We start from the raw sequence: 16,806 nt of genomic DNA, 5'->3' as shown, positions 1-16,806 counted from the left end.
ATCGGCCCTGTGTTCGTAGTGGCGCGACCTTCAAGACGGATGTAAGAATGGTGGAACACCTGCAATGAACACAACAAGAGAGTCGTCCATGATCGGAGGAATGATTTCGGCTTATTGAGGCTCAACGAAAGTATTGTGTAGTGATAAACTTTTTCATTGATACTAAGAGCCAGTTTCAACGATTTCGGAAATATGCTTGTTGCTGGGCAAATATTTTAATGTACGGTTAAAAATAAACCCACAGCAGAGTCCACAGTAGAATCAGTTGCCTCCGTGGCCTGACGGATAAGGCGTCGACCTCACAAGTCCGAGAATTACAGTTCGAATCCGGCCTGTTATATTACAGGTGATGCGTGATGGTCACCTTTGGAGAGAAAAAGGTAATTTTAGTCTGCCATATATTACTCCGACCAAAGTGTTAATGGTTTGAAAACAAAAGAGAGAGACAATTCCGTCAGTTAAACATTTAACAGCAGATCGAAAGCTGTGCTCCGAAACAAGCAGAATGTTGCCACCTTGTTATAGGTGAAATAAGGAAACGATAAACACGATCCTGTCTTATCCAGGTCGAGCGCTCTCTTCTTCCCGGTAGTGGCTCCTCACTCCCCCCAGTCTTCCCACGAGCGCTTGTGTACACAAATACAACAGAAGCCTCAGCGAAGGAGAAAGGGTCAATAGTAATCATGAATGAGTTGTGTCATGCAGGCCGGTATGTGAGGTGCGACATAAATAATTTCTGTGTCAATCATGAATTTGAATGAAACTGAAGTAGGGCAGATGCAGCGTTAATACTAGCCTGTTCCAGGCGTTCGGTTAGTTGGGAAGCGGCGCGAGGAACGGCGAGCGAAAAAATGGGGTGGGGACTAAGGCGCCCTCCACCCCGCCCCCCTCCCCTTATTTTTTTCGCTCGCCGGTTTTCGCGCTCCCAACTAACCGAGCGACTGGAACAGGCTACGTTAATACGAGAATCCGATTTCAAACTGAATTCCTGACTGAAAAGGTTTTTTATAGATCAAAGTAAATGCACAACCCCACCAGCTCTAATAGTTATTCATTCTAATACCTAGTTCCGCCTAGATCGCTTCATGATAGTTGTATTCAACATAACCAGTCCAAGATTATTCTTCAATTCTTTTAGGACTTCGGATCATGAAATACTTTGTTAAAAAGATCAAAAACTTGGGCGAGTAAACCCATCCTGTGAATCACGGTTGCCTTGCTATGCAGCATTGGGCGTGCTATTGGGTTTCAGTTTCCAATGACATACGACAAATACATGGAAAACTGAAAACACAAGTGAACGCTTTCCAGCGTGACTACTTCCCTTAATGTTGATCAGTTAGCTGTTCGGCAGTTTTAGAAATCAAATTTTGCTGAAGCTCTAATTTCATGCGATTCCCATAATCCCACCAAAAGGCAGGACTAAAAACAAGGAATTTTACCAAAAAAGGAAAAAAGTCAGTAAAACAGCAACCAAATAAATAGCTGAAGTTCTTCAAACCTTTTGACATGAAACGTAATAAAAACGTTGAAAGCGATGCAATGCTTTCTCTTTCAGCATTAAGGTCGCGCGGGACCCTGCCATCGCCTCGGGGGCTTCGCTCCCCCCCCGCGGGCCCCGGGGCCCCCCCTCCGCCCCCTCTCCGGCCCCTCCTCCTGCGGGCTCCGCGGTCGCTCGGCTCCCGGCGGGCTGGTCGCGTCCGCGGCTCTTGGGCGGCCTCTTTTTCGCGACTTAATTCAGCAAGGAAATCTCCTCTTTCAGCGCTCCCATCATGCCCTGCGTCAGTATTATAGCACTACATTTTCAAATGACAGACGACTTGGGCGCCGTGTGTATAATTAATAAACATTAATTACAAGAGGTAGTTTTGCAGTTAAACACAGCAGAGTTCTGGTGTGTGTGTGTAATTCGATCTATTTTGTTACAAAGCCTTGTGGTTCTCTCTTCAAAACTGCGCGCCGATTTTACGCCCTGACTTCGAGTCCGTTTTTATTGCAAATGTCTACTCCTAATGAAGGACGGAGAGGATGATAAAATACAACTTTGTTTCACTGTCTTCGACTTGTTGTCACCGTCTATCAAATGGTATTATAATAATAAAGGACTTGTTTGACGTAGTTTATTCAAGCATGAACATAAAGAAACAATCCCATCTCCCTTTTATGAAAAACCATATATAATAGCTCTTAAAACGATGGTTACGTCTGAAATTTAGGAAAAAGATGACAATAAAGCTGTCATAAATTTCCATAAAGTTATCTGTCTTTCGGTTTCGACGCAACAAAAATGCTTCACTTTTAACCACGACGGGTTTGCTTTCAGTGTAAAGCTTAACGTGAAGTGCTATTTCCCACAGTGTTATTTTATCTCGGCGGGCAGGACTTGCTTCCACTTTAATTTATTATTCGTGAAACCACCTGTTAGGTCGAAAATTATAACGTTGGAAAAGAAAACAAACTATATGATAATTTCACATATACGTGCTATCTGTGAATAAAGATGAAATAATAGATAATATTTCCTGGGGCAATTTGCGGTGGCGTGAATGGCAAGACATCACAATACATATTGTTTTCATATCAAACTTCACTGACAACATTGATGACATGGTCACATCGCAGCGTCTCTCAAGACGAAACAACTTCGGTAAGATCGAGAGCTTTAAAATAATTTTTAACGTTTAAAGAACAACCTGCCGTCTCACTGTCGCTTGAAAAAATTAGTGTCAAATTTTGTGTTGAGCATTAAGGGCAAAAAACAGACTGGCATAGACTACGTTTTAAAACTTCAACCATGCATGTCTCGAAAGAGAAAGTTAGATATATAATAATATATATGCTATATATAAACAGCAAGTAACTTTCAAACCGGAACACCTAAGGTCGGTGATATCTTCTCTATATTCATACATTATTGGATGATTCTCATTCGGAATTGATCCATGTTTGCCTCTTTTTTTTCTCAGAAGGATGTTGTTAGCCTTATCATTTGGTGGTATGGTTATTTATCATTGTACTTTGCGGCGATCAAATTAAATCGAAAAAAGCCGAGTTCTTACAAACAAAGAAGCTCAATGTCAAACATGCGACTTAGCTCTCCGTTTTCAACTGAGTACTGCCGAGAAAGCGGGAAGAAGCCGCCGAGCTCATACACTCAAACAGCCTGCATGATGAGCTCCGCTCATCTGAATGACAGGTAAATTGTTTTACTTTTATAATTATACATTACTGCCTCCGGCAAAACTTGTTTCAGTGGACAACTCTTTTTAACATTAGCTTGTTGTATCTAAGACTTGCTTTATCAGTACAACGCAGCATCGTAACTGTGGTTATATCACTTTTGTCGATCGAGATATCCCTCCCAAAATAATACCGTTTTTCAAGAATAATTAGGTTTAAAACAACCCTTAACTTTGTTCCCTGAATATTGTTCTTTTCACTGTTCAACCTATCCGAAATACGATTTTTCGAAAATATCATCTGGAGGATAAAATGCTTCATGATTCCAATATCACATTTCCGATGATGTCATTGTTTACTCGTGTAAATTTTAATTGCTGAATCGTATTATTTAAAATTCTGGGTAGATTTTTGGCTTAAAATATCAAAAATTTATTATGTAGTTACCGTGGTTGAGTCTTTAGTCTCTGGGTGATTTTTTAGTTTGGTTATATAGCGGTCACACATTATGTGTCTAAAGCTTGTTCCGTATGTTGGTGTTATTTTCTGCGACAGGTGTACTATTGAAGAAAACAATTCGTCATATTTGTATGCCATATGTCAGCTTCCATTCTCAAATGATGCCATTTATTTAAATGCGTCAACAATATTTATTCTAAATGCAATTTAAATTTTCAAGGTTGCACGAAAGGGTTTCTCCGAGTAGTTTACACTTAATGAAAATGTCTTGAAGTCACCAAACTAGGAAATCACTTTCATGACAATCGTTTCTGACTCCATCTAAAAGGAAAATTAATTAAAAGAAAAATTTCAGTAAATGTCCGTAACTCAACTTGAATTAGTCAGATCGTATTTAATTTGAACGAAATATATTCCGCAATCAACATTTCAAGACTGCATGCAAAATTTCAGTCCTGGATTCAGTTGCAAAAAGTTGTGAGATGATGATGATGACATTTTAAGTCAAAAACGTTTGGTTTTTAGAACTTTATCAATTTCTTTTTTCTTTAATCATGGTATACACGTGACACTAGTCACGAACGAGAAAGGTGTCAGGTACATACGTATGCATGGTTTAAATATATTTAATCTGATCTAAGGATAAAACCCTCTTTCGAAAAACCAGGAAGTTCATGATGGTAGAGTTAATTTTAGACTTTAATCCTCATCCCAGAACCAAGAAGTCCGTTGTGCTGAATCAAAGAAATTCATTGAATTTAAATCGCCGTGCCGGCTCGCTGTTTTTGTCACTTGACGATCTAGTTATTCGACGTTAAAGTGACTAAAGTTGCTGAAATAAATGAAGGTTTTAGAATAATAACGGGCACAGTAGCCGGGAATAACCTCATTCTCGACACACTATAGACAACAAGACAACAACAGAAATCGCTGATGGTGTTTCGACCTCGTCAGACTGAAAGTGATGCGATTATGATCATGCGATGGGACAAAATTCGATTAATTTCTCAAGCATATATAGCGTTTCCTTGATCTTCAGTCGCGATTTTGGCTCTCAGTCCCAAGTTTTCGGAACAGAAGAGTGTTTCGGTTGTGCTTAAAAAGCATCAAATATTTTTTGCAGGAAAATATGGTATACTCGAAAGTATATCGTTTTGTTATTTCTTACTTTAAATTATTCACCGAGGTGCGGAAGTTAAATTTGCGTGCACCGCTGCGAAGAGGTTAAGTTATTTTGAGTATTTCGCCTCGCGGGGACTACTTGAGTAAAGCAGCTGTCTTCCTCGAAACTTGTCGCTCATTGTCTAGCCTCTAGACAGCAGCTTTCACGCCCTTACATCAACATTTCAGGCGTTGGATAGTAGGGACTCATATAGCAGTTTTTTCTTTGGTTCACAAACTGAACACCGCCGTAAAGAAATGATATCCTTCGAACGTTGCTAACCCACGAGAGTGTATGACAGCGTTGTTATCCATTTAAATAATTAGACAAAGACTGCCGGGAGGGTGTTTAAATAGCAAATTAAGCCGACTCACCAATAGCCGATAAGAAATTTCCCATTTTCCGTCGAAGGAATCAAGCACCGATATATATAATAACAAATGATTGGTTTCTTGCATACGTGAAACCTTTTTTCTTGTTCACCTTTGCAGGAGTAACGATAGGAGCAGACCAAATATTTACAGCAGTCCTCCAGGGTATGGAAGTTATTTTCCCTTTTTGGCTCGAAAATGTGGCTGTGCGGAATGTATCATCGCCAGTGACAAGTTAGGAACAAACTCCCTCAATAATAACCAAAATGGATACAAACATTCAAACCAAAGCGAATATTTTCTGACAGCAAATGGATACAATCAAGCGCATCAAACAAAGGGTCGCCTGGTAGGAAACCAAGTTTATAACGCGCAGAGCACACTGGGAAACGGTAATGGCATAACAGTTTGGCCAGAGAAATATCGATCTGCAGCTTCAACAAAGGGAATGCAAACACATGACTTTAATAGTTCTACGTATATCCCACACCAAGCCGATCACAGTACGTCCAAATTTTACCAATCTGCAGTCTGCAGTCAGTCTGCGACAACGCCGGTTGTTGATAAAACAAATTCATTTACTCGGTTGCTGAATACTGCTAATTCTGCGGTTGCAGGTAACGAAGCCGTAGCACCGTTTTGGCCATGGTGTGGCACCTCAAGCGAGTTCAACAACCAAACCCAACAACATTTATCAAATATACATCAAACCTATAACACCAAGCAAATCAGTCGAGATCCACGTTTGAGGAAGAAAAGTGAGAGAGCCAATGAGAACGATACGTTAACTTCAAATAAAGACTCAATTTACCAGGCCAACGCTAATTTTGTGCCAGTTAGCGAAATGAGAAAAAATGAAGGATACAAACCTCAAAGCGAAGCGAACAAGAAAAATTTGGAGGAGACTAATCACAGCTCTCTCCAAGCAACAACTTCAGCACCGTGGTGGAATTTCCCATCAATGAGTCAGTATCCCAAAGCTGCGCATGCTCCAACTTTTTACCCAGAAAGAAGTGCACCGGCAATGGGCAAACAGAATAACATGGCTGGTGATGAAAGGAAAGGTCAACGAAACTCGGTAAAGCAACCGATGCAATTGACCCTGAATGAACTTTCAAACAAACGTGGCACGTTTTTACAGGGTACGGATTCACACGGCAATCAGTTTCCTTGGAATCATCCTTCACTTCCAACCGTGAAAACTTGTACGACATCTGAGGCAGAGCTTTCGTCGAAAGGACCTAAGTCAAAGCCGAAAGCGTTAGAGAACTTTAGTTCTCGAAAAAGACATGGAAAAGGCGACCCCGATTCATTTAAACATAGTAACTCACTACAGAAGAAGAAACAGTCAAGAATCCATAACAACGATTTGGAAAATGACCAAGACGCCAAAACGTTGGAAATTTACGCACGAGAGGAGAGGATAAGAAACTTAAAAACCCTACTTGTCAAACACGAGCAAGCACTGGACGCCCTAAGGGTTCAAAGGAAATCTTCCTTTTCTGACGAAACAATTGGAAATACCCTCGATGTTACAAACAGTGAAATACTTTCTGGAGAAGCAAGTGATCAAGAATACATGGTTGGAGGTAAAGAAGAATCTTGTTCACCATCAGGTGTGATTTATGGTAATTCGTTGAAGCGGAGATGGCTCAAAAACTGGAATGAAGAGGATCAACTTGATCACAAATCCCAGGAAAAGATTGAGAAACGGAACGAAGTTCATTCAAATGGTACGCAATCTGATGATGAAAATCAGAACCTCAGCAATGCTGAATTTACAGCGTTAGAAGGACTGGTTAGGCTCAGCAAGGATTAAGCTGGCTAATCAGTTTAGTACATCTGTAAGCATTTTATGATCCAGTTAAACATTCCTTACTACCATGCGCTAAAGTTTTGTGGGTTAAACATACCAATACCCTATTTTCTCGATTAAAGGCCGGGTCTCGAATTGACGCCGGGCTTTCAAGGTGGAATTGATAATAGCTCATTAAAAAAGCTGTAGTTGTAATGGCAAGATATATGACTGGCAAAATTAATGTATAAAATCCCTTGCTTAATAATCACCGGCCTCGAATGAACTGCATGAGTCAAATAAACGCAGGGTCTACCAGGTCAAGTTTGAAATAAACGCCTGGGGCGTTTAATCGAGAAAAAACGGTAATTTTATATATATTTCGAAATTCGAATTCAAAAAGCCAGTCAATCGATTCAACTGATAACGAAGAAAGTAGTGAACGTCTTGCGTTAACATTTCACTAGAAGCACAAACTGACTGACTGCTTCCCAAACATGGTGTTATGCCGCTTTAAGAAATAACTGAATACTTAGAAGCAGTTTATCGGTATTACACTTTTTTACTCATTTAGCTTTTTTATCATGTTGAGCCAAATAATCTATTATAAAATAGAATTTGTAAAAATTTAAAACAAACGAAAGACTTGGAAAGTATAGAAGTGGGGAAGCTACAGATATTATAGTATAATCCAAAACCCTTTTTATTGTGTCATTACAAGATATAAATATAACAGGCAAAAATTAAATACCAGCGTCAGCAATTCATTAAAAACCCAACTTAGGATGCGTTACCTTACGTACAGGCCAGTAACGTTTGCATATAAATTAATACATCCCGTTACATCAATAAGGTCAAACAGTGAAAAATAAACGATTTCACAGGGGTGTGTTCACCACACGGAAGCTTTCAAACTGATACAAATTGCTAATCAATAAAATCAGTTGAGTTGTGTTCACGACTGTAGGAGTGATTTAAATACCTTAGCGTTTATATAATATTATTGCTTTTTTACGTAAGAAGAGTCATGGCACTAAATATTACTTGTATGTGTGAAATAATACTCTGCGAGCAGGCACTGGTTAATTCCTTGGTGCATCAATGGCCCTTGATTGACAAAAGATACTAAAATATTGCTTTTTCGAATCACGAATTTTCGACCTGATCCGGGAAGCTGAATATAGGTATCTAAGTCAAAAAGGCATAGTATAAGCTTCCCTTTCCTTCATATCCGTGTCCAATTCTGCTTAATGCGTCGACAGAGGACGGTTGTACAACTTTTCATTATTATGCGAAGCCTGCTAACAGCCAAGCAAAAAGTCGTTAATGTAAACGAAATCGTCTCTCGAAAGTTTCACTAGCGAGTTTCAAACCTTTAGTGTCTCACCATGTTGCTCATCCATTTTTAGCAATCCAAACACTGAAAGAAATTCCTCTTGACTTATGTCTTGAGGCATGGTGGCTTTGCCTAAATTTGCCACGTGGCAAAGTTCCACTGGTCCTTTCTGTAAATTCGCGCTGGGCGACTGTGACACATGTTGTGCTTTTATGCGTTTTCTTTGTACTTTGGACTTCTTAGAACATTGTACACGTTTAGGTGCTTCGTTTAGCTTTTCCTTCACTATTTCAGGGGATGGAGTCAATTTTCTCTTTCTCTTCGCCAACCAATTGTCATTAACTTTGCCGTTAACGGTTTTTTCAGTTTGGGCAATTTTGACATCACTAACCCCTCTCTCATTCTTGATGTTAGAGAGAACATCAACTCTACGAGGTGATGTTTGTTTTCTTCTTCTAGAAAGGAATGTCTTCCGTTCACCTGAGGGAAAGTAATGGATTTGGGCAGAAGGGCAATCTTTAAGAAGTGTCCTTGCTCTTTGAACCGTAAATGAAGATTCGTTTACTTCTCCATTAAAGTATTTGTCTGTAAATTGCTTAGAAACTCCATTTGCACATCCACTTCCCTCAACAGACTGTTGTAATTTGAGTTTTTCCAGTTCCACTCTATGCTCGGCCACTCGTTTTTTAAGATCCTGTATCTTTTCATCTCTTTTACTGCATTGTTGAGATGCGGAGGGATAGGGTCGCTGCTTCACGGTGTTACCTCGGTGTAGCGGATGGTACTCTATTGTGTAACCTTTAAAAATCCGGATAAAATCTTCAGTGACTTGAATGTTGTTGTCATCACAATGTTTATCTTGAATGTTCTCGTCATCATCGCTCGTCGAGGAACCATCTGTCCTGTCGTTTGTATTCTCGGTGTTCTGCTTAAGCTCAGCGCAATAGTTCCTATAGTCGAATCTTTCTTCCGTCTTTATTGTTGTTTCTTCCCATTTTGGGGGCGAGGTAGCGTTGTAAAGTTTGTTCTTTTCTACTTTACAAGAAATCGTATCAAAGGAAACTCTCTCTTCTTTACTTTCAACTTTAACACGCTTTCCACAGGGGGATTCCAGTGTTTGAACCAATTCCGAAGGTTCTTCCTTAACATTAGTAACGCAATCATCGTCACTGTCGTCAATGTAAATGACATCCTCATTGTTTTTTCTGGTTTCCTGGGCAGCTGTTACTACGTTGTTGCGTTCGATGTGAACACCAGTATTCTGAGGTAAATAACCCGGATTTACTATCACAGGAACGTAATAAAGGTAAAAATTCCCTCCTTGGACTGGGTACGCAGGCAAGTTCAACATTCTGTATTCTCTGTGAAGAATTTGTTGGTATCTTTGAGCTACTTCCTGCCACATGTTTCTTTGGTCCTCCCCACTCCCTGATGAGCTGCAACACAAACACATCACATTATGCTCTGTTTATAATTTGATAGGGTTGCTCATACTGTTTAAAGTGCGTATGAAGCAAAATTTGTTTTTGTATATTTCGAACGTTCTACATGTTTAAGACACGATTCCAAAGTTTGAACCATTTCGGAAAAAAATTGGCAATTTTATATTGCTCTCAAAAATGACCTTCAAATCACGCGTTTAAAATATCAAGTCACGTGATAATCTTAAAGTGCGGCTACTGTAACCGGGGTCACCCAGACAAAGTTAACCAATCACAAAGCAGAACGGAAACAATAAATTTCAGCATTTTTTCCTTCAGCCAATGAAATGTCGAGTACAGAACAATGAAATTTCAACTTGTTTCGTTCGCCACGAAAACACATCAATGCTAAATTTTGACTGTATGGCGCTGGATTTTCAATTAACTTCGATTGCATCCATTTTCAGTCAGAGTAGTTGTGACAGCACGAATTGGAAAGTAAATATCAGCGATGATAGAGAAAGAGAAGTTCGAAACTGTGTAAAAACAGGGAAAGCAACGGCCGTGCCATATGTCTCCAGACGTAAAGTGCGTGGCGGAGTTCGCTCGTGACAATTTCAAACAATTTCCTCTACGGCATCAACCGGAGTTTTAGTAGTACCATTTAGAAGGTAAACTGCACGTAAGCCCAGCAAAGGAAGACATTCTAAACTGCACAACGTACCAGATATAGCGAAGATGACAACATTTTTTCACTTTACACAATAAAATGTCAGTCGAGTATTAAAAAAACAGTAAAATTTCTTTTGCTCCTCGTAGCTGTTTACTTTATATGTTGAATAGAGCGTTAGCTAGCGTTGACGTTTCGATTTAAAAATTTGAGTAGTTCCACATGCTGTACAAATGAATGTCATTTGTCATAAAACACATTTGTCATTAGTTTCCAAAAAATACATACAATGTTTAAGTTACAACACTATTACAAACAATACAAAAAATATAATAAAATAAAATACAATATTTTAATTACCACACTTTTTTATCACCAAACTACTTTACTTAACTATAACAGACACTACACATACTACAAAATTAATCGGAGTTGACACAGAGTCCTCAGTTCATTTATCAGTTTTAAATGTTATTCTACAATGCTATTATTAATTTGCGGTTAACGGTGTAGGATTGCATACTACTTTATTTTTATATTTGCTCCATTTCTTATTGTGAGCTGACAACTTATTGTTTGATTTTGATATCATTGCCTTTATTTGGTAAATCAATGTAATCTTTGAGTTTAATACTCTTATTGAAGGTAAAGATTTACTTTGTCTACAAGAATATAAATATTGTTTGGCAACTAATAAAATGTGGTTAACAAATAACTCATCCTCGCACTTAAGAATGCCAAACATTATATCTTCGTCAGAAAGCTGTTTAATCTTTATGTCAAGATTTTCAAGCCATTTGATAACCTCAGCCTAGAAATTCTTTGAGTAATGGCAAGACACAAAAAAATGCTCTAGGGACTCGTCGATTTCACCGCAAAGGGAGCAGGCTTGAGATTGTACGACGTTAATTTTGTATAAAAGGATATTTGTCACAAGACACCTATTAAGTAATTTATACTGAAATGCACGTAGTTCTGTATCCAATGCAACGCAAAAAGGCAAGGCGTAGATTTCTTTCCATTCTAAGACATCATTTATAAATCGCGCATTAAAATTCAGTTGGGCAGTTGGTGGGGTAATGATTCTATCAAGAAGTTCCTTATAGACAGATTTGGAAACCACTGTTTTGATTTTAAAAAACGCTTTGTCCATTTAAAATTACTTTTATCTCATCGTGCATGTAAAAAGGTTCATCACCTTTATATACAAACGTTTTTAATGATTCACGCCATTCTACTGGTAGAGCATCTATTAGTGTAACAAGCCTAAAGACATCTAATGGCGAGATATTCAGTTCTCTCAATTTGCAGTTGCTTTTTAAGATAAGCTCATTGTTTTCGGAAATCAAATCCCTCATTCTAAGAATTCCTTTTTATGCTAGTGCTTTAAAATACACTTGCCTTCAATACAAATAAATTTATTGTTCCATAAAATGGTTTCTGAAAGATCTTTTATTTCCTGCACGCTTTCGTAATTTGTCGCCGAGCATTTTGCAAAACTTTTGAAGCATTCCTCGTAAAACGTTGGCAGCTTTATTGGCAATTTCTTCAAATCATAATTGCAGCATAGAACAAATTTGCCTCCTACGCCACGGGTCTCATATAATGCAGGAGAATTGTTTTCCAACTCTGTGGTTGATCACTTGCTAATTTTTTGCAAAAAAAGGACCCTTTGCGTTTCAATTATAGAATCCAAATGTGGTGCTTTCAGCCTCCATCTTCGATCTCACTAATAAGGGCCAGACGCTTGACCTTGTCCCTACCCTTCCAAATAAAGTCAAAAATGATTTTGTTTATCTCTTTAACAAATTCCTTATCTATTGAGATCAGGCTGGCTCGATATAAAAATATAGGGATGATAAAAGTTTTAACAATTTGGATTCTTCCAATGATAGTTAGGTCCCTCCATCTCCAGATTCGCAGTTTTTGTTTAATAGAATTCATCAGCTCATCGACATTTAACTTTTGTTGGAGTTGTGAGGCGTAGGAGAAGTGTATTCCTAGGATTTTTGCCGATTTTTTAACTTTTAAATTACCTGGAACGGATTTATCTTCCTGTACAGTATAGCCATGATTACCTAGCTAAAAGTAATATCTCCAACTTATCATGGTTAATCTTCAGGCCAGAACAATTTCCATATTCGTCTATGAGTTTTAGAAAGTTCTTTACAGAGAGATTGTTTTTCAGGAAAGCAGTCAAATCATCTGCAAAAAGGCTCAATTTGATTTCTTCGTTATCTACTTTAACACCACGGATATCTTTACTGTTACGTATACTAATACATAAGATTTCTAACACAATGATAAACAAGTGAGCTGATAGAGGGTCACCTTGTTTTACTCCTCTTTCAACAGCAAATGATGAAGTAGAAAAGCCGTTATTCAAAACGCAACTTGAGATGTTGTTGTAAAATGTGTTGATCCATTGTATGAATGATGGTCCAAAGCCAAAAGCGGACAAGGTGCGAAATAAAAAGACCCTGCTTACGGTGTTAAAGGCCTTTTTCAGAAATCGTAATAACCGTTTGTTTATAGCTTTGCACTTTTGCTGCATGCGATTTCAGTTTCTCTCTCTTTTTTCTTTCGTGTGTTGGTTCTTTCGTCTTTTTCTTTCTTTTTCTCATTTTTTTTCTTATTTTTTAAAGTTCCTTTTATTTCGTTTTTTCGTTCTTTCCTTCTTTCCTTTCTCTTTTAAAAGCACCACACTGGAACCGGAAGCTGGAAGGATGCTGACGAAACGACCGGATGCAGAGGGATGACAACTGACGTTGCGGCCTGGCCACAAGGCACGTGGTTTTCTAATTTTTTCAATTTCCATGCCTTGCCGCATGATCGATGAAAGAACTATGTTCGGCATATTTCTAACACTTAGAAAAGCAAAACTCTGAAAAGTTTGAATAAACCGTAAAACAAAGGGAAAGAAACGAAAGCGGTTTTTTTTTACAAAAGAATTTCTGCTACCGGCAAGTTCCGCGGTACATCACTGAGGTTATAAAATAAATTTTCAAAATTACACTATGAAGCCTTTCAGTAAAACAGAATAAAATCGGACGTCAAATTATTTCGGATAATAAGAAATGTTTAATCATATTTTAAGGTAGACCCGCAAAGAATGTCAGTAAAATAAGACAAACTGCAAATCATGATCAATAATTGCTTAGCTCATAATAATAATAGGGTGGTAAAATTACCTGCCTATGCGCATATGATCAACGCGCACATAAAAATTGTTGAACCGATGAAAGAAGGATTTATTCATGTTCTAAGCAGAAAAAATATCTTCAAGAAAATAAATAGTGTTTTTAAGAACAACTATGTGTATATGTAATTATGTTTATGTCTACTGACTTCATCAAATAAAAATATTCACCATATATTGTTTCGATCGTGCTGACCTTTATTGCCAGACACGCAATTCATTGTGTTGTGTTAGGCTCTGCTACAAAACAAAGCGGGACACGATTTCATTTCTTCGCGAGATAAATTACTACAAAGATATTCTACTGAAAAGCGTGATTAATTCGTATTCTTACAAAAAATCTACATACGCTACAGGTGTATTTAAGTTGCGTGTACTTGATGAATACACAAGTTATTTCACGTCTGCTGATCTCGTCTTCACGAACGCGTGACAACATGTCTAGCCAGGCGGTATGGCTCGAACAGTCCGATAAATACACGAACTTTTGACTCTTTTTTATTGAGTCCAGATTACTTTACTTTACAAGATTTCGTAAAAATAGCGTAAAATGCACTTGTTGTCGCGAATGATCGGTATTGCAAACATTTCGGAGGCAGTTTGCTACGAAAGCAAAATTAATGTCATGACCTTCGACAAATTTGAATGGCCTTCAAAAACCGACGTTGAGCTGTAATTAGTCAAGAAAAAAAAACTCACCCACCTGTTTTCAACCGTTCTCGAAGTTGAAGATAAAGTTTTTGGATTGTTGCCGTTTGTTACAGCAGTCGGCGTTGTCTCGTCACTCTCCCCAGTTGTTTCGATTTCGTTGTTGGTGCTTGAACAGTTTTGAGAAGACGTGTCACAGTGTTGAACTGTCGTGTTGTCGTCTGTAGGTAATCCCTTGTCGCTCGTTTCCGCGCTGTTCATCAGTTTCTGCTGTGAAACAGCTTCAGCGTTTCCCATGCTCAACATCAGCTTAAGTTCTAGGAGACATGGATTCAACAGGCGGACAGATCAATAAGCAAGCGAAATGACGAATGAAAGCATAACTCTTGGCCACTGCTGAGAATTATGCATGAATAACAAACTAAGGAACAATATCGTTGTTTTGTGTTGTCTACCCACAGCTATCTAACTAAACCTTTGCCTCAATACAGTAACAAATTGAACTCATTTTGGGTTATTTTCGATACTTTTTCTGAGTTGAGGTTGAATTTAAGAGAAAGTTCCTCTTACCTGACGTCAGCCTTGATGCCTCAAGTGCGTGTTTCGTGCTCGTTATATAGTCTCGCCCGCCCGCGCATTCATCGCCAGTGACGCAACAAGAATTTAAATAATAACAGCTCAATTGCGTGACCGAGAAGGTCAATGACATTAGAATTGCATTACTTATGCTGAATAAACACACACAGCTCCTGACCTGATCGGTTTCATGCTGTAGAAAATACTAAAAAATATTAAAGAATTCGAGCACAGATAAAAAGGCGCAATTTCAAGTATACGAAAGTTCCCATAATTGTGATGTTCATTGAAAAAGGTTCGATTGAAATAACTGTTGGATTGGAATATTGGACTACTGCAACAGAAACAGGAACACCTTATTTAGTCGTCAACTATTTTTTTTAATTCGAATGATTTTTCACTGGCGGTTATGAAATAGACACCATCTTCCCAAAGATTTTCCGGCTTTCCAAACCATGTGTGAGGTTGGAATCAATGCATAATCACCCATTGGCGCTGTTTCTCTCCGTGTTTCTCACGGTGGAAATTAACGCGAGAACGCTTGGACATCATAACTATTGACATAAAAGAAGGCAAAGTCCAGTTCCCTCTATCGGACGCGCCTTCACGGTATTATGGTGGTTGCATTGAACGTTGCCAAGACGGGAGTCTTGGGCTTGTTTTGTTGATTACCGTACCCAAATTCGCAAGTAGCCAATCAGAAGCGCGATCTACTGTCCTGATATCCTACGATATCAAGTCACTGACCTGATATGCCCCCATATCACGGTCACTTTGAAGTAAAGTAGTGTTACTGTACAATGAATTGAAAAAAGGTTTTACCAATAGAACAGAACTTCGTAGTTTAAATTTAGCGGTGTTTAGCGGTCGTAAAAAGAGAAGACTCTCCCGCCAAAACTAAACTTGAGCGCGCTCTCCATTTGCGCGGTGTTTGCCGACGAGTACTGATCGAGAAATTCAGACTGAAAAAATGGAGTCGGAATTTCCAAATTTTTCGCTTAATTTTGATTTAGAAAATTTAGAAAATGAAACTCTAAACAAAGGAGTGGAAAAAAAGGCAAGAGGAACTTGGTAAAAGTGTTGAAGAGCAAGTCAACACAATTTGCAGAACGAACCATGCAAGCACGGCTTCAGTAGAGCGATAAATATAACCGGATTTTTGGCTGAATTTGGGTACGGTAAATACCGAATCAAACCTTTTTGGTACGCTTCGGCTGCATATCTGCCTCGTTTGGTCTCGCCATGGGTATTTTGGCTCGACTGCGTCTCGCCAAAATACGAACCATGGCTCGACCAAACTCGCCTGATATGCCGCCGAAGCGTACCAAAAAGGTACGATTAGGTATAAATACAGTAACCATGCAGGCGCGTGTTATGGAGGGAACTGGGCATTCATGCGTTACTTTATGAAAACAAACATTGCTTGCATAAGCTGCGCCTGAAATTTCACACCCAAAAAAATACCTGGCAACAAAACGGACCTCCCAGTCATGTATACTGCGAGTACCCCCCATGGGATGCAGGGACATGTTGCAGCGACTTGTAACCTGAGAAAAAAGAACGCCTGATAGCAGCAGGTTAAGCGACATGAAGCAGTGCGGACAAAATCACAACATGTACGTAACTCACCAGGGACATGTTGCACCAGCAGCGTCCCATAATCTCCCATTGTGGCACAATACTGACTAACTTCTTCAGATTACCAAATTGATTGCTCTTAAATATAACTAAAACTAGATATGTTTGGGTTTCTCTCCTTGAAACCTGAAACAGTGGCAGAAGGCTTAGGTGGGAAGGGAAGGCAAATAGAGATCAAAGTCTAATTTTCTTATTATTTTTTTCTAATTTTGACCCTAATTTTCACTGAAAGACCAGGAAAGATTTATTGCTGCTCGACGTTTCGGGATCATCGTGACTCCATTATCAAAAGGCTTGTTTAATAGCATGCAAATCAGGAAAAGCTTCAAAATAAGCATAAATTACAATAAA

At 38.8% G+C, this 16,806-nt stretch overlaps 2 protein-coding genes across 3 annotated transcripts; one reads left to right on the top strand and one right to left on the bottom strand.

Annotated features, from left to right (window-relative positions):
• Nucleotides 1-1,812: 1,812 nt before the first annotated feature.
• On the top strand, nucleotides 1,813-7,925 carry LOC144653051 (uncharacterized). Of its 2 annotated transcripts, none has more exons than XM_078512964.1 (3): nucleotides 1,813-2,647; nucleotides 2,967-3,196; nucleotides 5,293-7,925. In XM_078512964.1, the coding sequence occupies exons 1-3, from the start codon at nucleotides 2,603-2,605 to the stop codon at nucleotides 6,989-6,991; spliced, it is 1,974 nt and encodes a 657-aa protein (XP_078369090.1). In that variant the 5' UTR covers nucleotides 1,813-2,602; the 3' UTR covers nucleotides 6,992-7,925. The 2 variants fall into 2 exon arrangements, with proteins under 2 accessions (XP_078369090.1, XP_078369091.1); XM_078512965.1 differs by lacking the exon at nucleotides 1,813-2,647 and adding an exon at nucleotides 2,662-2,882.
• On the bottom strand, nucleotides 7,919-14,856 carry LOC144653052 (uncharacterized). The gene is made up of 3 exons (XM_078512966.1): nucleotides 14,812-14,856; nucleotides 14,297-14,558; nucleotides 7,919-9,739 (listed from the first exon to the last, which is right to left on the bottom strand). Exons 2-3 carry the CDS (start codon nucleotides 14,545-14,547, stop codon nucleotides 8,335-8,337), a joined length of 1,656 nt encoding a protein of 551 aa, XP_078369092.1. The 5' UTR covers nucleotides 14,548-14,558; nucleotides 14,812-14,856; the 3' UTR covers nucleotides 7,919-8,334.
• Nucleotides 14,857-16,806: the final 1,950 nt, after the last annotated feature.

This window comes from Oculina patagonica, chromosome 5 (assembly GCF_052425735.1).
Source record: "Oculina patagonica isolate OP01 chromosome 5, crgOcupat, whole genome shotgun sequence".
In the NCBI taxonomy this organism is placed as follows: domain Eukaryota; kingdom Metazoa; phylum Cnidaria; class Anthozoa; order Scleractinia; family Oculinidae; genus Oculina; species Oculina patagonica.
The sequence above is the reverse complement of the archived record's forward strand: the minus strand, read 5'-3'. Positions and strand labels throughout refer to the sequence as shown.